Below are 21,362 nucleotides of genomic sequence, written 5' to 3'. Positions count from 1 at the left end.
TTACGAAGGCGCGCTAGCGTTTTTAGCGCACGCACCAGATTAGCGCACGCTAACCGAAAAGCTACCGCTTGCTCAGGAAGAGGCGGTAGTGGCTAGTGTGAGCTATTCCGCACGTTAAGGCCCTAAAGCGCCTTTGTAAAAGGAGCCCTATAGTCCACATAACCACAGTGAAAGGTTTGCGCCAGGAAACTTATGCTCAAGCTTTCACGCAAGGCATTTTATAAGAGGGCACTGACATGATTAATTTGTCCATACCCTTTGTGCTTAAAATTTTCTGGTAGGCGCCTACAACCCAATTAATTTTAATTTAAGCTGCCTTTTATTTATCTTTTCCTCCCTAATAGTTTAGACACTCCTCCTGCTTCTGGTGGTCTAATGAGAAGTTAAGTTACTTTCAAGTTTTATTACTTTTCATAAATAGTTATTTTTGACCTCCTTTTTTTAAAAACAAATGTATTGCTTGTTATGACATTTCAAATTAAGCCAATTCTGATATGCTAACTGCTTGTTATCGGCACCAATTAAGCTTTCTGAATAATTAAGTTAGGTGCCTAGATCGGCTAGGCACATTGATCTAGGTGCCTTTTAGAGAATCTGATGGATGGCGCCTAAGGGCTAGATTCACTAAGCTTTGTGAGCCTTCTCCGCCCTGATTCACTATCCTCCTGGCCGATCAACCTCCCACCCGATCCGATCCGCCCATCCAAATGAGGGGAAATGTCATGCAAAGTAGAAAGGCAGCGATTCACTAAACAGAAGGAGGAACACCGATTGGGCTGGCCGATCCAAAAAGAAGCGACTACCCACGTCCTTGCCAACTGTTCTGCTCTCTGCCGCCCTGATATCCCAGCCCTGCCGCCCTGAAACCATGAAAATAAAATATCTCCCTTGTGCAAAAAAGCACCCTGCTCTCTGCCGCCCTGCCAGCCCGTGGTTTTAACCCACATGTTTAAAGCGTATTCTGTTCCATAGTCTGGCTGCAAAGCAAAAGTCCTAAAACAATAATTTGATTTGTCCGGCAAGCAATTTTTAACTAGCAAAGCCCTGATGATGTCAATCAAATAACTGCTAGCATATAATGAAGTGCATTCCACTTGGCAACCTTCCCCCTGTAGCGCTGATTGGGTGGACATTATAGAGAGTAGGTGGGGCTTCCCCGGATCCCTGCCTAAACGCTGAGCGGGAGCGGGGCTCGTGAACTTGGAATGCTTCCTGCACATGCGTCTCGATCGCTTGTGGACGTGCATCCGATCAGATCACTTGCATGGGGACTCTTTAGTGAATCGGTCGCCCGGCAAGACTTGGCCACGGATCGCTCATGGATCAGATCGGAAAGGTGAGTTTAGTGAATCTAGGCCTAAGTGCAGTTTCACAAACTGCAAATCAGTGCTAATTAGCATCAATTTGTGAACCATTATTGCTACTTGAGGCTAATTAGCGCCTCATTTAACAATTAGCATGTAACTGGTACTATTTTATAACTTGCACATGCAATTTTGCAAGCCAATCATGATTTTGCGCCCAAGTTAATAGCATGAGGAGGCATGCAATTACTCATGGATTTTACCGTTAGTCCCCTGATAGGTTGAATTTTCAGTTAAAAAAATAATAAATCATGTTCAGCATAGGTCAGAACATTAGAAAATTGATACCTTTTTAAGAGCCTTCACGCCCAATGTCTTGTTTTCCAGTCCTACATATAACCTGCCCAATTTCAGCCACATAGAGGCAACATTCAGAGAGTATGACGGGTAATGTTTACTGTAAAACAAAGGATTTGCCATTATCTTCACTTAGCAGTGAGATGTCACATGCACAATTTCTGAATGAATACATTTTGAAATGAAATTCATACTTTGTGCAATTTTCAAGTCTGCAGTATTTACCATTTCAAATTATTAGACTTTAGATGTGGGGTTCAAAGAGTACATGGTGCTGTACCAACCAGAACCCCAAGTCCATACAATATTTAGAGGGTTCTTATAATGCCCGTTGAAGTAACATGATAATACCCAGTCATTCCACAGACACCATGGCACTAATGCTCAAAGCTCTGGCAGAAAAGCCAACAGGGCAAACCCTGTAGCGCATGTGATGATAAACATACCGAGGGCCTCGAGTTTGAGACCACTGCTTTAACGCCAGCATTAGGTTTTGAGCATCGGGCTCCATATGATCTACCAAACCAATCAGAAAAACTTTCTGGCTGGGTGAAGTTCAACTACCATTCAGAGCAGCTGATGCTTTAGTTCAGGTCCCACTGTACATATGTCAGTGATATTATATGATTTGTAGAGCTCAAGATGTTTGTAGTGCACAATATTTTTTAAATTCTGAAAAATTCTTCAGTTTGTCATGTTTTTGCATAAAAATCCCCCACCATAAGGCCTGAAACCTCCTGCCTTGTCCTTCTTCAGGCTCCAAGCAACCCAGTTCTCTCTCCCTTCAAATCCCAAAGAGTAAACTTGTACAAGTGAACATGCACATTACTGGGGCCGATTCTTAGAACCTATTTTATAAAGGCACATAAGCCTTTATAAAATAGCTTATGCAAAGAATGCATAAGCCTTTATGCATAATGGTTGCCATTATGGTGATATACTCACATAGAAATAAAACATAAAAGAAATGAGGCAATACCAATTAGACTAGCTTAATGCATTCTTTGATTAGCTTTCAAAGGTAACCCTTCTTCAGATCAGAAACAAGCAAATGTTGGCAAATATGAAACATTTCAATCCTCTGAAGCAACCCGCTTTACTCTAACACCTCTGGACATGTCCAGAAATCCTCTTCTGTAATCCGCCTTGAACCGCAAGGTAATGGCGGAATAAAAATCACCAATGTAATATAAATATCAGAATACACTCCCCCTCCATATTCGTGGGATTAGGATTCCCGAACTCGGTTATTTGCGAGTCTCTAAACCACACCATCCCCCCTCCCGGACCTTTCCACATCTTACTTTTAAAGCCCGGTGGTCTAGCAGTGAAGTGGGACAGGAGTGATCTTCCTACGCTCCTGCCCTGTACAGATCCACTATCAAAAATGGCTGCTTCAAGTTCCCGCGGTCTTGTGAGGCCAACGCAGGAACTTGAGGCAGCCATTTTTGATAGTGGATCTGCATGGGCAGGAGCGTAGGAAGATCACTCCTGTCCCGCTTCACCACCAGGGCTTTAAAGATAAGCTGTGGAGGGGTCCAGGAGGCGGGAGGGAGTCAGGGTGGGGGCTCTAAAGTTATTTGTAATTTTTTTAATATTCGTGAGGGAGCTGTGCCTCTGATCCCCGCAAATACGAAAGGAGAGCTGAATATAAAAGTGAAACATAAAACCATTCCAATGGCAGTCTCACAGGAAGGGGAAAGGGGTAGGTAAGGTGAGAAAACAGGGAGAGCTAGTTGGGTGAGAGACAGATCGATATGAATGGATGAAGAGAAGGTGACAAGACAACATAATTTTACAGTTTGTAATGTGACAGAAAACCAATATCTTTTTTAAATCCTGACTGGTTGGTGTTAAAATATTTTTACATTTTGATTTCAAAGGTCTTATATTCCTAGATTGTCAAACTTTCCTTTTAGTATTTTTACCATAAAATCACCGATGCGGAGTTCTAGTTTTCTGAAGCGTTGTCCAACCAAGGTGATATCTGTATAGATTGATCCTAGTTTTTAAGCATCTGGCTTGTTTCTCCAATGTAGCACCCTTGACACTTTTTGCAATGAATTATATATACCACATTAGAAGATAAGCATGTGTAAGATCCCCTGATACTGAACGTTTCCCCCCCCCCCCTCGAGTGACTTCCCTTGAAATGTGTTGGCACATTTTGCAGCTTATTATATTGTCAGGATGTGTGCTATTTGCTTCTTTGTTAACTTGTGTTCGGAGTTTGCTTTTTACTAGTTTCTGTGTCAGATTAGATGGCTGCTGGAAGGCCAATATAGGTGGAGCTGGCAATATTTCTTTCAGTAATTCATCCTCCTGGAGTAGTGGCTGTAGATCTTTTATAATTTTTCTCAGGTTTTTCCAGCTCTGGATTTTAAGTCACTAGCAGAGGGATTTTCTCTGTGGTTTTCTTGTCTTTATACTGCAATAGGTTTTCCCTGGGTATTTCGAGGGAGGAGGCACTATTCTTGGGGATTTTGGGGTTGTATCCTTTTTGTTTGAAGGATTCAGTCAGGGTTTTGAGGTGTTTTATCTCCGTCTCTTTGGTCAGAGCAGAGATGTATTGTGTGACTTATATAATGTATATAAACCAGACATAGCTTAATAGGAATAAAAGAAGTATGGGCCTAATCAATTTATTCGATTTTTTTTTGAAGGTGTGGATTAGAATGAACAGACCGATACAGGAGCTCAATTTCAAAGCATTTTGATTATGTTACTTTGTCCGTCTAAATGCTTTGAAAATGAGCCCCATATTATATTAGATTTTCAGATGACGTTTGACAAGAGTTCCTCAGGCAATATCATTTTGTGAATTGCAAACTGGCTGAACAGAAAGAGAAAATAAGACTAAAGGCTAAATTTTCCAACAGGAAAACAGTCAACAGCGAAGAACCTCAAGAGTCTGTTGTGGTATCTATGTTGTTTAACATATTCATAAATGATCTGGAGATGGAAATGAGGCACGAGGCGATCAGATTTGCAGATGGCACAAAACTATTCCAAATGGATAAGGATTGTGAGGAGTTGTAGAAGGATCATGCGAGACTGGGCATTTAGATGGCAGATGAAATTTAATGGGGGACAAGTGCCAAGTGATGCACATAAGAAAAATAATCCACACAAGCTAAAATGCTGGGTTCTGAGTTAGGATTCATATCCAAGAAATAGATATTGGAGTCACTATAGGATAGTATGTTGAAACTTGCAGCCCAGTGAGCCGCAGCTGCCACCACAGCAAACAGATGTTACGGATTATTCAAACAAGAATAGGCAAGGAGACAGATGTTCCTAACACTTTTCATATATAGAGATGGACAACAAATCAGAATTTATATTTAAATCTCTTTATTGCAAAGAAAACAAACTAGTATGCAAGCACTCCATTTACACAGCAACCATGTACAAGTAGCTGTGTATAGTATGGCTTGCTTTTCCTTTTAAACATGGCCACAATGACATGTTGGGACTACTTGCAGAAAATGAAGTGCAGCTCTGAAGTGACTTATAAAGCAACAAATCTTTCTTGGGAAGCTGAAACCATATCGACTTTTGTAGGATCCTTAGTGAGGTCTTCGTTGGGAGCATTAGAGAATTACACAGTACACAGATGATTCATTTTCATTGTTCTAAAAATCAGTTAATGGATGCAAATTTTTTTTTTTGCTTTTCAACCTGACTACGTCTGCATAGGAAAAAGATAAGGACACAGCTGTAGCTCTGAGCTCTGCCAGCTGAGAGAGAGCCAGGGTCTACACAAGACCACAAATGTCAGATTATGAACTAGTATAGGCTGAAGGACTCGCTGGGATGATAGCGTTCCACCCCTTGGGAAACTAGGCTGGTTATCTGTCTGTGTCAACTCACTCCATCAGCACAAGGTCCCCAAATTCACACCAGTACGGTGAGCGACAGAAGTTTAAGACCGAGACGGGAAGGATAGAAAACGTGCAGAGGGGAGCCAACAAAAACAAAAACGCTGAATACTTCTGTGCAATATGCACCTAAGAGGATGGTGAGGCAGCAAAAAGAAGATTCACTCCAATCAGGGGATGCAGAGTACAGTGATGGACTAGCGGTGATCAGTAAAGATGACTGAATTATAATCATACATGAAAGATGCACAAATGGTCTGTAGCTTGGCTGAAGCTTTAACAGTTGATACTAGTCAAGTTTCAAAAGTGCTAATTCAGTCTTATGTTTTCTGTTTGAGTGACTGATAACAGATGCACAGAAAACTGATGGAGGGGATATCCAAGTTGATGGCAGGCAGATGAGATGCTGCTGCACTGCTCTCTGCTAGATACCTGTCTTTCTTGATTTAACTAGCATGTCTTTTGGAAAGGTCAGCCAAGGATATTACCTCAACCAGCTCCTCCATTTGCCTAACCCTTGGTTTGTGTGTTTCTTCCCCCTCAGGAAAGCTCTGAAGTCAGAGTTGCCAGGATGGTTCCAACTGCAGCTGAAATGTCTCTTAAGCTCAAAGATGTTTCCGACCATCTTCCTGTTGTGGATAAGTCTTCAGCGTAAGTAGGGTTGCTACAGGCTTTCATGCTGACTGGTACCCTGGTTGTAGGTGCAAAGGAGATGATGCCATCAGCACCAAACCTAAGTTTTACCAAGGCTGGTGGAGAGATGGATATGCCAGGAGTTTTTTTTGTAAAAATCAAACAAAAAAACCCTGAAGGCTGTAACATACTCTGTGGAAGTAATTCTGAGTGGGTACTTCTATTTAGGCAACCTGAGGTTATGTGCTATAAATATATTCCATAATGTAACGTATCTGCCCAGATTCCATTCTAGAACACTAGCAAAACCTGGTATCAGCACACCTAATGTATAGGCACCTACACTTATATTAATGCTAGAGCTGGTAGAAGTGTGGGCCACTAAATGCAGCAGGGATGTGTGTCACTTATGTATTACCACCATCTGTATGTCCCCTTGCAAATACATGCTCTGGGGACGATACAGAAAGCCTTGCAGTACAGCTGGCTTTGAGCCTGCCTATACTGCCAAACCCATTGCTTTGCCCCTCAATATTAAAAAAAAGTGCCCTGGCAGTCTAATGACCCCCCCCTCTTGACACCTCCCCTTCTCCCGATATTAAAAAAAAAAAAGGAAAAAAACAACCATCCTTGCCCTGGTAGTCTAGTGACCCTGCTCTGTTCCTTCTCCCCCCCCTTCCTAAAGAGTCCCTGGTGTCTAGTGGCACCCACTCAGTCCCTCCCTCCAATCAATTCTTCCCCAAGACCCATTACCTAAAACGAGGCAGGAGGAAGGCCCATTCGCTCCTGCCTCAGGTGCCGTCATCCTCAAAATGGTGGAGCCCTGCCTGTAAGATGGATCCTGGAATGCACCAGGGCAGGACTAGTCTACTACATTGGGAGGATGATGCGGAAAAGTATTTTGGGAAGGGTAGCTAGGTTAGGAGAAAACAGGTGCCAGTGCTCTCTAACCAGCCCTTCTATGCTTCCCTAGCCCAGGCATAATTAAGAAGACAGAGATGCCAGACCATGGAGCGAGGGAAGAAGATGGGTGCTAGACCAATTGGGGGGAGGGGGAGGAGGGAGAGATAGATAGTTTTGGTAGAGGCATAGAAACAGAGTAGATACCATATGGAAGAGGCAGAGAGAAGGCAGAGTAGATGGAAGGACGAGAATGACAAGAAGATAAAGGAAGCAAAAACCAGAGAACAAAGGTAGAAAAAAATTCTATTTATTTTCTTTAGGATAAAGTAGTAATGTAGCTGTGCCAGCTCAAGATCTCTTCCTTTAGTTCGGCAGCCAGAACTCCGATTTATAAAATGACAATTGTATAGAATATTATTTCTTTTTATACTTTAATAAAATAAATTCAGTATAAATCTATTCGAGGCTTGTGAGGATCAGATCAGATGGTTTGTGGGGACGGGAACCAAGCTCGTGGGGACAGGGTAGAGACAGGGACAAATGTTTTCCCCATGTCATTTTCTAATCCCAACGCCCTACCAGTTGCAAGGGTCTTCCAGCAGCAAGAACTCCTGCCTCTCCCACTTGCTCTAGCCAGTGGCTCTGTCCATGCACTGCTGCTGTCCCTGTCTCAATCTCCCAGTGCATGCTCAATTTTTGCATATGCTTGAAACTGAGCATGTCCAGAAAGGGGGGAGGGGGAGGCCAAAGCGATGCCACGGCTTGGACAGTGCTATGGGCTGAAGCAAGTGGGACAGGGAGGAGTTTTTGCCAACAAATGACTATTGTAGTTGATGTGGTTTGAGGATACCCACCAGTCATAACAAAGGCATAGGAATTTTGGGTGGGCCTGAGCCTAAAGTGGGTGGCCCAGGCCTGCCTGTGGCTAAGCCACAGGTGTGTACTTGTTGAAACCAGTGGGAAGTGTTTACTGTGTGCAGTTAAGATAGGTCTCTGTATAATACAAGGGAAAAGGTGAAAAAAAAGTAGTTTTATGCTTTAAGAAAGTCTACTGTGGCCCATTGCTTCTTAAATGCACTTTTACTTTCTAGATGGAGTTTCCATTTGTTAAAAGCTATTTGAGCTAGGCCATTAGTCAAGGAAGGCATTAATTCAGTTATTGTTGTCACCTAAACCTCCTTTAGACAAGTATAAAAGTAGATTATTTTCCATCAAGACTGGGATAGCCATGCAAATGGTTACCAAAAACTGGAAAAATTGGGATTGGCTTAATTTCTCCTTTTGGCGGGACTCTTTATGTTTATGCTACAAATATGATAAAATGAATTCAGAAATGATGTGTAATAATAAGTTACTTAAATTAACATGGAGCCCACTGACAAATTTTATTAATGATGATTAGCTGGTTTATTCTCCTAATTTCTTATTTGATTTACACATTCATGGAGGGTGGGTGGATGGATATTATATTTTGATGTTTTCATTGATCAATAAGTTCAATATGAGTTTCACTATGTCTGAAATAATGCATTTGGCTTTTGTTCTTGTATTGGGGTGGAAGGAGGGAGGGGATAAAAGTTTTTGAAGTATTTCCATGACTGATGTAAATGCAATTTTGAAATTAATTATATATAAATGTATATTTTAATGCATTGTTTTTGAATGAAAAATTAATAAAGAGTTAAAAAAAAAAAAGGGAAGGCATTAACAAAATTCACAACTTTTGAATGCAGTACACTGGGTGCCGTTTCCTTTACGGCTCCCTCTGCTGTCTGACTGAAGCAGCACGAAAGACTTAGCTGCTAGCATAAATTCAAAAAACTAGTCCTCAAACTGTTATTTTTACAATGATTTAATTTAAAAAAATGTAGAGCATCTGCATATGCAGGAGAAACATAACTCAGGAAAACTGATGTGGACTCTGAAATGAAGCGGCTGACTAGAGCCATGCTTGGCCTTTTCCATATTTCAGGCTACTAGCCCTAAATTGCAACCTCAAAGAAGGAACCAGGTGTCTGTCACTTCCTAAAGACTTTGTCGTGTATAACTGACTGCTGCCATATAATAAGATGGGCCTGCTCCTGAAAACTTTCAGGAGTTGTCCGATATCAAATTGTGCCTCAAAAATTTTCTGCTGCCAACCTTGACTCAATGTTTGTAGCAGCAAGTAAAAGGGAACCAACTCCCTAAGGCAGTGACCATGAAACATGGACCATGTTGGTTGCTGGTCCCTGACAGTTGTTGATAAGAGGAAGAAAAGATAAGTTATATTTCCTACATTATTTTGTAAGAAATGCAAATAAATATAAGCAAAAACTAAATAATGAAAATTTGACAAACGTTATGACTAATAAAAGCACAGTAGCCTGATGAATAGTGAGGCAAGTCATGAACTATTCAGAGTATTTTCATGTGAAATGAGTTACCAGGACATAAATATAAGGTGCATTAGGTATATAGAATGCACAAATCACACACGCATCACGTGGGGTTTTTCATATAATATATTTTAGCAGCACTGAGTAGAGGGGAGGAATGAATGGGTGGGAATTGGAATAGAGAGCTGCACAGGAACAGGGTCGATGGGGATCCAACAGGGTTCCTCCTGGTCTCACGGGGATCCCGTGGAGACCCCCTCAGGGATCCCTTGGGGACTCCCCCAGGGTCACAGGGACCCTGCAGGGTTGGAGGCACCTTGAGGGGGCTCGAAACTGTAGTGCACCTCTTTTTCCTGCCCTCCATCTGTACTCTCCCCTCCAGAAAGCAGCATGCAGTGCTCCCAGCATGCTGCCTGTAGCCAACTCGAAAGCCTTCCCTCCGGCGTCAGAGCTTATGTCAGAGGTAAGGCTTTGGGACAGCCATGTGCAGCATGCAGGGCCTGTGGTCCTGAGACGAAGTATGGCTTGAAGGAAGGAAGGAGGCGGCAGACCTGGATTGCTCCGGTAGTCTTGCGGGGGGGGGGGGGGGGGGCACCAAAGTAGTTAGGCCACAGAAAGGAGGGTGTACGTTGGACCAAGGAAGGGAAAGAGGGTGGGACACAAACTTGGGATAAAGGAGGGAGTGTACTGAGACATGAGCGAGAAGGCATGAACTTGGGACAGAGAAGGGAGAGAGGGAAAGAGATGCTGAGGTGGGGGGAAGGAATAGAAAGGGAGAATTGGTGGGCATGATGTGTGAGGGAGAGATGGTGCACACGGGGAATGGAAGAAAGAGGAGAATTTGGGGGCATAGGGAGGGAGAGGAGTGAGGTACAAGTACATGGGGAAGAGAAAGATAAGAGGGTAGAGAAGGAACAGTGGGACAGATTGAAAGGGACACAAAAGGGAGGAATGTTGGACATAGTAGTGGAGGGAATGGAGGGAGAAATGTGGCATGGTGCTGGAGAGGAAGGATAGAAGGAGAAATGTTGGGCATGGTGCTGGTGGGCAAGGAAGGAAGATACTGCACATGGTCCAGGGGATGAGAAGGAAAAATGTTAGATGTGGCAGTAGAGGGAGAGTAGAGAAGAGATGCAGCCTGGATCCCTCTTTCTCATTCCCAGCTCCCTTTGCAGCAAGGGAGGGAATGAGAGAGAGATGATGGACAGTGAGAGGTGGAAGACATGATGCACACTGGGGTGGAGGATAGAGGAAGAAATGCTGTGGAGTGGGGAGAGGAAAAAGAGGGAGATTGATCCAGGACAGAAGGGAGCAAGGATGCTATACAATGGGAGGAAGGGAAGAGGGAGAAATGCTGGACTATGGTAGGAGGAACCAATGGACAGCAACAGAAGAATTTGCAAAAGACCGGAAAGCAGAAAAACCAGAAACTGGGACCAACTTGATGGAAAACTAAATCTCCAAACAACAAAGGTAAAAAAAGAATTTATTGACTAAAATATGTTAGCTTTGGGAAATATATATAGCAGATGTCTTTGTATTGTATTCAACAGAAAAGGAAATGCATTTCTGGTTTTATTTCTCCAGTGTTTAAGTACTTGCTGTGGCTGGTAGGGATCCCCAAACATCACCAGCTGAGGACCTCCTCCAAAGGCAGCCAGAACTTTCCTCTACCAAGCGTAGCAGTTGCTGGTAGCATCCCTGAGCCACTGAGGTGCCAGCATCTGTGACTCAGGGACACTGTTGCTGCCTGCCAAGCTTTGCAAAAGGAACCCCTGGCCACCTTCAGAGGAAGTCCTTAGCTGACATAGCTTGGGGGCCCTCATCAGCTGGAGTATTTATATTTTACATTAGAGGCTCTGGCAGAGACCCGTTTATAAAGTATGTATTCTTCCCAATTAATATTTCCACATTAATAATGTGTCTTTGCTTATTTGTAAATAGGTCTCTATAGAGCCTTTAACTCAGTAGCATAATTAAATGAAATAATTACTTCTGAAGTTTACAGGGACAGGCAGGGGCGGATAGGGATGGATTAAATTCCAGCGGTGACGGGCCTGATTTCTGTCCCCGCGCAACTCTCTAAATTGGAACTGGAAGAGTGGCTGATAGTTTATGCAGTATACAAGAATCGGTCCTCATTTACATCACCCACGTTTCAACAAGTGTTTAATTATTTAAGGAAGAAGTATTCCTCCTCATATTGCATGAATGATATTTCTAAACTTCTAAGTTTATTTGCTATTTAACAGACATTAATACAATTACAGTAGTTTCTTATTGGACAATTTTTTAAAAGATGATGGGAGAATAATTCTAAAAATCCCAATATTTCTAATAATGGGATTACAAATTTTTGACCCATTGCCTCTATCCTTCTATTAACTAAGGTTGTGAAAGGATTAGTGGCTTCCCAGCTAGATGATTATTTAGATAAATATAATACTGTACATTATTCAAATCAGGTACTTTCAAAGTGATTTCTGTACGGAAACAGTATTAGCAACATTGATATCAAATGTAAAAGGGAAACTCAGTTTGGGTTAAAAACATATTGTTACTTTAATTCAATATGTCTAGCACATTTGATTTAGTAGATCATGGAATATTATTTGGCACGAGAGGGTGCTGAAAACCAACCAACCAAGATTGCAGGAGGGAGATCTGTAGAAGCGCATTTGTTAGAAAAAGCAATGTTACTTACCGTAACAGTTGTTATCCAGGGACAGCAGGCAGCTATTCTCACTAGTGGGTGATGTCATCCGACAGAGCCCTGATACGGACGTCTCACAAGCATATTTTGCTTGAAGAAACTCAGAAGTTTCGAGATGCCCGCACCGCGCATGCGCCAGTGCCTTCCCGCCCGATGCTCTGGGCGCGTCTCCTCAGTTCAGGTAGCTAGCAGAGAAGCCAACCTAGGGGAGGTGGGTGGGACGTGAGAATAGCTGCCTGCTGTCCCTGGATAACAACTGTTACGGTAAATAACATTGCTTTATCCCAGGACAAGCAGGTAGGTATTCTCACTAGTGCGTGACCTCCAAGCTAACCTCAATGGGATGGTGGGAGAGTTGGCAACTTAGGAGAATAAATTTGTAACACTGTTTGGCCAAACTGTCCATCCCTTCTGGAGAAAGTATCCAGACAATAATAAGAGGTGAATGTATGAACCGAGGACCAAGTGGCAGCCTTACAAATCTCCTCAATCGGTGTCGATCTGAGGAAGGCTACAGAGGCTGCCATTGCTCTGACCCTATGGGCTGTGACCTTACAGGGAAGGGGTAATCCAGCCTGGGCATAGCAGAAAGAGATACAAGCCGCCATCCAGTTGGAGATGGTGCGCTTTGATACAGGTCGACCCAACTTGTTTGGATCAAAGGAGACGAAAAGTTGAGGAGCAGTTCTGTGTGGTTTGGTGCGATCCAGGTAGAAAGCCAAAGCACGTTTACAGTCCAGAGTATGAAGAGCTGATTCTCCAGGATGAGAATGAGGCTTTGGAAAAAACACTGGAAGTACAATGGATTGGTTGAGATGAAATTCAGAGACCACTTTAGGAAGGAATTTCGGATGAGTGTGGAGGACAACCTTGTCATGATGGAAAACTGTGAAAGAAGGATCCGCCACTAAGGCCTGAAGCTCACTGACCCTGCGAGCAGACGTGAGGGCCACCAGAAAAACCACTTTCCAGGTGAGATACTTAAGTGAAGCCTTGTTGTGAGGCTCAAAAGGAGGTTTCATAAGCTGAGAAAGGACAACATTGAGATCCCAAACCACTGGAGGAGGTTTGAGAGGAGGATTGACATGGAAAAGTCCTTTCATAAATCTGGCAACCACAGGATGAGCAGAGAGAGGTTTCCCCTGCAGAGGCTGATGGAAAGCCGCAATAGCACTCAGGTGGACTCGTATAGACGTAGACTTGAGACCAGACTGAGACAGGTGTAGAAGATAGTCCAATACCGAGGATAGGGAGGCTCGCTGAGGCTCCTTAGAATTGGAAACACACCAGGAAGAAAATCTAGTTCATTTCTGGGAGTAGCATTGACGAGTAGCAGGCTTCCTGGAAGCCTCCAAAACATCCCTCACCGCCTGGGAAAACTGGTGAGGAGTTACGTTGAGAGGAACCAAGCTTTCAGGTGGAGAGACTGCAAGTTGGGATGAAGCAGTGATCCTTGATGCTGAGTAAGTAGTGAAGGAAACACTGGAAGAAGTACCGGCTCCCTGCTGCTGAGTTGAAGTAGAAGGGAGAACCAAGGTTGTCTGGGCCACCGAGGAGCTATCAGAATCATGGTCGAATCTCAACTTGACCAGAGTCTGCTGAATGAGAGGAAAGGGAGGAAACGCATACAGAAAGCGATTCCCCCAATCCAGCAGAAAGGCATCTGCCTTGAGGCGATGAGGAGTGTAGATCCTGGAGCAAAACTGAGGCAGTTTGAAGTTGTGGGGAGCCGCAAAGAGGTCTATCTGAGGCGTCCCCCATTGTGCAAAGATCTGATGAAAGGGGTTGGAATGGAGAGTCCATTCGTGAGGCTGGAGGAGACGACTCAAGTTGTCTGCCAAGACATTGTCCTTCCCCTGAATGTAGACAGCTTTGAGGAAGGCATTGTGGCGAACCGCCCAATCCCAGACTCTGAGAGCTTCCTGGCAGAGGGAGGCCGATCCCGTGCCCCCCTGCTTGTTGACATAATACATGGCAACCTGGTTGTCTGTGCGAATGAGGACCACCATGTCGTGAAGTAGATGTTGAAAAGCTTGAAGAGTATAGAAGATGGCTCTGAGCTCCAGAAGATTGATTTGATGGAGTCGGTCCGCACTGGTCCAGAATCCCTGAGTGCGAAGCCCATCCAGATGAGCCCCCCAGGCATAGGTCGAGGAATCGGTTGTGAGAACCTTCTGGTGGGGAGGAGTGTGAAACAGCAAATCTCTGGATAGATTCGAAGACGTCATCCACCAAAGTAGAGACTGCCGAAGAGCAGGAGTGACCATGATGTGTCAAGTCAACGGGTCTGACACTTGAGTCCATTGAGAAGCCAGGGTCCACTGAGGAATTCTGAGATGGAGTCTGGCAAAAGGCGTCACATGAACTGTAGAGGTCATGTGGCCCAGGAGGACCATCATGTGTCTCGCTGAGATGGACTGGCGAGAAGACACAGACTGGCAGAGATGAAGAAGAGCATCCATGCGCTGAGGAGGAAGGAATGCTCGGAGTCGAATGGTATCCAGGACCGCCCCGATGAAGGAGAGAGATTGGGTGGGCTGTAGATGAGATTTGGGGAAGTTGATCTCAAAGCCCAAACTCTGCAGGAAGCAAATTGTGGCCAGGGTCGCCGAAATGACCTCTGGAGCTAAAGGGGCCTTGATGAGCCAGTCGTCGAGGTAGGGAAACACCTGAAGACCCCTGTTCCGGAGTGCAGCGGCCACCACCACCAGACACTTCGTGAAGACTCTGGGAGACGAGGACAGGCCGAATGGAAGCACTCGATACTGCAGATGTAGATGTCCCACCCGAAATCTGAGGAACTTGTGGGAGGCCGGATGAATGGGAATGTGAGTGTAGGCCTCCTTGAGATCCAGAGAACATAACCAGTCGTTCTGCTCGAGGAGGGGGTAGAGAGAAGCAAGGGTCAGCATGCGAAACCTCTCCTTGACTAAGAACCTGTTGAGGACCCGAAGGTCCAGAATGGGTCGCAGGTCGCCCGTCTTCTTCGGGACGAGGAAGTACCGGGAGTAAAAACCCCGGTTGTGCTGGTCCATCGGGACCGGCTCGACGGCCCGAAGCCGGAGCAAAGTTTGAGCTTCCTGAAGAAGGAGGGCGGTCTGCGTCAAGTTGGAAGGATACTCTCTTGGAGGGTGGTCCGGCGGGACCCGATGGAATTGAAGAGAGTATCCTTCCCTTACGATGGAAAGGACCCAGAGGTCGGTGGTAATAGCCTCCCAACGATGATAAAAGTGGTAGAGGCGACCCCCGATGGGAAAAACAGGGGGATGCAGAACGATGTTGGTTAAGCTCCCTGGGATGGAGTCAAAAAGGCTGAGTAGCCTTAAGTGCAGCAGGCGGCTGAGGTTTCTGCTGAGCCTTCTGAGGAGGCTACCGCTTCGCTGGTTGTCTCGCAACCGGAGCTTGCCTCGGAGTGTTACGCCGCTGATAGATCAAGGGCGGTCTAGAAGGCCGAGACTGTTGAGGCTTGGGCTTGGCCCGAAGGATAGATTGAAAAGACTTTTCATGGTCAGAAAGCTTCTTCGACACCGTCTCAATGGACTCGTCAAACAGATCCGCTCCCGCACAAGGCACATTGGCAAGCCTGTCCTGGAGGTTCGGATCCATGTCAATGGTCCGAAGCCATGCCAACCGACGCATGGCCACGGAACAGGCAGCAGCACGTGCCGAAAGCTCAAAGGCATCGTATGAGGATTGCATAAGCTGGAGACGAAGCTGGGAAAGAGAGGCTACCACTTCCTCGAATTCAAAACGAGCCTGAGAATCGATGTAGGGAGTAAATCTTCGAAGTACAGGCAAGAAGAACTCCAAATAAGATGCAAAGTAGAAATTATAATTAAGAACTCGGGAAGCCATCATCGAGTTCTGGTAGATTCTCCTCCCAAATTTATCCATCGTCCTGCCCTCGCGACCCGGTGGAACGGAGGCGTACACCTGGGAGGGATGAGATCGCTTGAGGGAGGATTCAACCAGTAGGGATTGGTGAGAGAGTTGAGAGCCCTCGAACCCCCTTATGATGGACTGTGCGGTATCGTGCATCCAATTTGCCCGGGACCGCAGGAATAGAATAAGGCGTCTCAAAACATCTCATAAATGTCTGATCAAGCAATTTATGGAGAGGCAGTCGAAGAGACTCCGCAGGAGGGTGAGGCGTGCATGGAGTCGAGATACTTTTTAGAATATCGAGACCCAGTGTCCAAGGTAACATCCAAGTCATCCGCCATCTGTCTGAGAAAAGAAGAAAAAGACAACTGATCCGCCAGTACAGGTCTCCGAGAGGGACTGGACGAAGTCGAGGCCTCAGGATCCAGAGAGACTTGGGATCGACATGGAGAAAAAGAGGTAGACGGTTCCTCGTACTCCGGCCCCTCCGGGGGAGACACATCAGAGGAAGAGTACCCCAGACGTGGCAGCTTCTTCTGCGGCGAAACCTCAGAGTGGCGCGAGGAGTGCCGTGATGAATGCCTGGACCGATGCCCCTCACGGCGTCTGGAGTAGAGAGCTGCACGGGAACGGGGATGACGGGAATCCCGCGGGACCCGCGGGGATCCCGCGGGTTCCCCCTTTGGGTCACGGGGATCCCGTGGGGACGCCCCCTAGGGTCGCGGGGATCCCGTGGGGACGCCTCCGAGGGTCGCGGGGTTCCTGCGGGGTTGGATCGCAGCGGGGTTGGTCGAGCCGCGAGGGTAGTCTCCTTCTCCTTACCTGCCCTGTCGCAGCACACATCCGAACGGAAATCTTCCCGATGTCAGCGCTGACGTCGGAGGGAGGGCTTAAGCAAAGCCCTTTCTTTTTCAACCTTCTATTGGAGTCTCCAGAACAGGAAGTGGAAACCGATTGGCCGCTGAGTCAGAAGACCAGAGGGAGGTGGGGGAGGGGGAGAACCTCTTACCCGGGCAGAAGCTCCTTCAGGCATTTTCCTCTGCTTTTAAGGGCCTTTTCTCTGGCTGGGGGAGTGAAGAGACTTCCGGTTGATCCGCCAACCAATAGGAAACAGACAGACGACACCACAAAGGGGAGGTGGAAGCGCTCTTCACTGCCGATTGGTCACAACGCGCTACAGGGCGGGAAGACTACGAAAACGGCCCGCCCCGCGAGCGCTGATTGGGGGCTTAAGCAAAGCCCTCCCTTCCTCCGACGTCAGCGCTGACATCAGGAAGACTTCAGGTCGGCTGTGTGCGGCAGGGCAGGTAGGAAGAAGGCAATGGCGTACGAAAGAGGGGGGAGAGGGCGGACCGCCCCGGAGAATGTGCACAGCCGGTCAGATCCCCCGATCGACCGACAACAGGCCCGGCCGACAAATCTCCCTGCCCTGTAGCCGCGAATCTAAATTACCTCTTACAGCAGCTTCACTACTCCAGCTGCTGTAAGAAGGTAATTTAGATTCGCGGCTACAGGACAGGGAGATTTGTCCGACCGGGCCTGTTCTGTTGTCGGTCGGGTGCAAAAGCGCCACAAAGGTGGAGGCAGGGAGGGAGGAAAGGTGGAGTGGAGAAGAAAAGACGCTTAAGGGGGGAGAAGGCCGCTGAAAGTACTGGGGAAGACAAAGGGGTGGAAAAGAACGCTGAAAGGACATGGGGTAAACGGGAGAAAGGGGGGGAAGGACCCTGAAAGCACTGGGGAAGACAAAGGGGTGGAGAATGCCACTGAAAGGACATGGGGAAGGCAGAGAGGGGAGAAGGATGCTGCCTGACAGGACATGGGAAAGATGGTGGGGGAGAAGGACACTGAAAGGAAATGGGGAAGAGGGAATGGGAAGAAGACGCTGGCAGGGAAGAAGACAGAGGTGCCAGACTATGGGGGGAGCGGAGGGAAAAAGATGGGTGCCAGACCAATTTGGGAGGGGGGAGAAAGGGAGAGGCACAGTAACAGAGCAAATGGAAGACACAGAGAGAAGAGAGGCAGTGGATGGAAGGAATTGAATGAGAACATGAAGAAAGCAGAAACCAGGCAATAAAGGTAGGAAAAAAATTATTATTATTTTTTTTTTTGCTTAAGGATAAAGTAGTATATTAGTTGTGTTGATAAAAATTTATAAACATTAGAGGCTCTGGTAGAAACCCGTTTACAAAGTATGTATTCTTCCCAATTAATATTTCCAAATTAATAAAGTCTTTTTGCTTATTTTTAAATGGGTTTCTACCAGAGCCTTTAATTCAGTAGCATAATTAAATGAAATAACTATTTCTGTAGTTTATAGGGACAGGCGGGGACGTAGGGGATTCCTCGCGGGGACGGGTGGGGACGGAGGGGATTCCTCGCGGGGACGGGTGGGGACGGAGGGATTCCTCGCGGGGACGGGTGGGAGTCCTCACGGGGACGGGTGGGGACGGGTGGGGACGGGTGGGACTTTGGCGGGGACGGGTGGGGACGGGTGGGATTTCTGTCCCCGCGCAACTCTCTAGTCTGGAGGGAGATCGAGAATGACGACACTTCGCATGGTCCCCCGATGCTTCCAGCGAGTGAATGGGACTCGAAGCTGTAGATCGAAGAGGCTGAATGGTCGACGCTTCATGCAACGCAGCCAATGCCTGGTATGGAGTGCGGAAGAACTCTTCCTGAGAGTTGCTATGCCCAGGGCTTCGATTACCTACAGGGGGAATCCCGCACTGTTGGCATGGAGACGTGATGGGCTCCAAAGGAGGCATGTCACTGAAGGAAGCCCGCCTCGAGGGACCGGCCGCCCTACATCGCTCCTCCTCGCTAAGCAGCGAGATCGACCGGCGAGGAGAAGGAGGAGGGGGCGGTCCGCCCCCCGGAATCGGGACCGGGAGGTCACCCTGGATGGAGGCAATTAACCTGGGTCCCATAGTTTGCATGAGCTCGACAAACTGAGCTTCCAAAAGGGACCGTAGCGAAGCCGATATGGAGGGATCCGCACCGAAAGGTCGAGTGCTTCTGCTTGGAAGCTTTCGGCACCTTAATGACCACTGGTGGAATGGTGGAAGGCAGCACCTGAGCCGAGGAGACGGGGACAGGCACCGACGCCGAACTCGAGGCCGAAACCGGGGTAAACGAAGCCGGCTTCAGAAGACCCGGAGTAGCAGGAGTAGTAGCTGGCTTCGCATGGACAGGCGAAGCGGCCGATGAAGTCGAAGCTGAAGGTTCCTTAGCAGCTTCCATCTTGAACATCGACTCCCACAACAGACAGCGCCGCTTAAACGCCCGCGCTGTAAGAGTGGAACAAGGCCGGCACGATTTCGGGAAATGTTCAGGACCAAGACACTGGAGGCAGCGTCGATGCGGGTCCGTCAGCGAAATCGCGCGCTGGCACTTGCTACACTTTTTAAATCCGGTGATTGGCCGGGACATAGGCCGAAAAAGCTCCGCCGCGAGATCGAAGGAGCGGGGCCTGAGCCACGTGGCCAACCCAGCCAACTCGCCGGAAGGAAAAATTTTTTTTTTTTGGAAAAAAGAATAAAACAAAGAAAATACACGATAAAGAGTAAAATAAACCCAAAATCGCGGCAATTAGAAGGCAAAAACAGGAATTCAGTCAGCGCAGAATTGAAGTAAAACTTCTTTTCTTTCCGCGGAGCTGAGAACTGAGGAGACAAGGGGAAGGCACTGGCGCATGCGCGGTGCGGGCATCTCGAAACTTCTGAGTTTCTTCAAGCAAAATATGCTTGTGAGAAGTCCGTATCGGGGCTCTGTCGGATGACATCACCCACTAGTGAGAATACCTGCCTGCTTGTCCTGGGATAATCCAGTGGTACTATTGTATGATACCATTTTATTTGGAACATCTATGAGGGCAAAAAGTCAAATTTTGGCAAAAAATAACAAGCTTTTGTTTATAATGATGGGAGTTGCCATGCAGCTTATTTTAAAGAATTGGAAAAATTGGGATAGATTAAATTATTCATTCTGGTGGGAATCCCTATGTTATGTCTTTAAAATGGAAGAGTTTATGGCCATTCAGAAGGATTATTATAAAATATTTATGGAACCATTAACTAAATATTGTAAAGATTGATTTATTTTTATAAATTGGGGAAAACATGCACATCTGGGGAAGGGGAGGGGGGATGTGTTTTGGCATTTGTTAAGAAATATAGAAAGGTTGATTACAAATATTTTATGAGGTGTTTGTAAATTGAAAAGTGGGTGGGGGAAAATAAGTATTGTCTTTATTTTATTAAGTATATTGTGCGATAATGATATTAATTTACGTAAATGCATCATCTTTTGTGCACAATTGAAGTTTTAAAAATGAATAAAAAGATTTTTTAAAAAAAGAAGCACATTGCAGTAGTCTAGGTGTGAGGTTACGAGGATGTGAACAAGGGTCCGGGTAGCGTGCTCAGAGAGGAAAGGACAGATTTTGGCGATGTAGAGATAGAAGTCACAAAGAAACAGGAGATACAACCTTTAGCAATCTGTTGGATGTGCAGAGCAAATGACCTGGACATTCCAATTCCTTCCTTAATGTCCTATGCAAAACTGGGCTTCATGAGTGAAAGAAAATAATTCTGGAATTCCCCAGCACTGCCACAATAACAATGCTTTGATAGAATTTCCTTTCATATAACCGGTCATGTAATTCAGTTACCTGTAAGGTTTGATGATTTTTTGGCCATAACGCAAAGCGCTTTCCCAGTCTTGTATGTAGAGGCAGACCCCCATGGCTTGGTACATCATGTGCAACATGTAGACATTACTGTCCTCGAACACTGCTCCCATCTTATCCAGGCTGAGCTCACAGATCTCCAGAAGTTCATTAGGGGGTGACAAAGAGTCAAGGAAGAGAAACACCTCAACACTAAACTCAAGATGGCTTATTTTCCAGGCAGGTTCAAATGCCCCTCCAACTGAAAATACAACTAGAAAAGTCACAGTAATAAAGACAGTAGGGGGGATTGTGACAGAGCTGCATCTAGGCCAGGGGTGTTGAAGTCCCTCTTCGAGGGCCGCAAATCCAGTCGGGTTTTCAGGATTTCCTCAATGAATATACATGCGATCTATTTGCATGCACTGCTTTCATTGTATGCTAATATATCTCATGCATATTCATTGGGGAAATCCTGAAAACCCGACTGGATTGCGTCCCTCGAGGAGGGACTTTGACATCCCTGATCTAGGCTATCCTGTATCAGCACACAGCTGAACATATTTAAAACCAAAAGCTGGACAGTTTGGTTAACTGCCCACACTCGAAAATCACAAATTAAAACTAGGAATCAGGTTGCAGGTT

At 46.1% G+C, this 21,362-nt stretch overlaps 1 protein-coding gene across 1 annotated transcript in view; it reads right to left on the bottom strand.

Annotated features, from left to right (window-relative positions):
- SMYD2 (SET and MYND domain containing 2) overlaps positions 1-21,362 on the bottom strand; it is a 149,368-nt gene that overhangs the window by 6,737 nt on the left and 121,269 nt on the right. The window contains exons 10-11 of the mRNA XM_033937613.1: positions 20,721-20,895; positions 1,653-1,761 (exon numbers count right to left, since the gene is read on the bottom strand). Coding sequence (XP_033793504.1) covers positions 1,653-1,761; positions 20,721-20,895 — 284 coding nt within the window. The remainder of the gene's footprint in view (positions 1-1,652; positions 1,762-20,720; positions 20,896-21,362) is intronic.

The sequence above is a fragment of the Geotrypetes seraphini genome, chromosome 3 (assembly GCF_902459505.1).
Source record: "Geotrypetes seraphini chromosome 3, aGeoSer1.1, whole genome shotgun sequence".
NCBI classification, from domain to species: Eukaryota; Metazoa; Chordata; class Amphibia; order Gymnophiona; family Dermophiidae; genus Geotrypetes; species Geotrypetes seraphini.
This window is presented reverse-complemented; position numbering and strand designations above follow the sequence as displayed.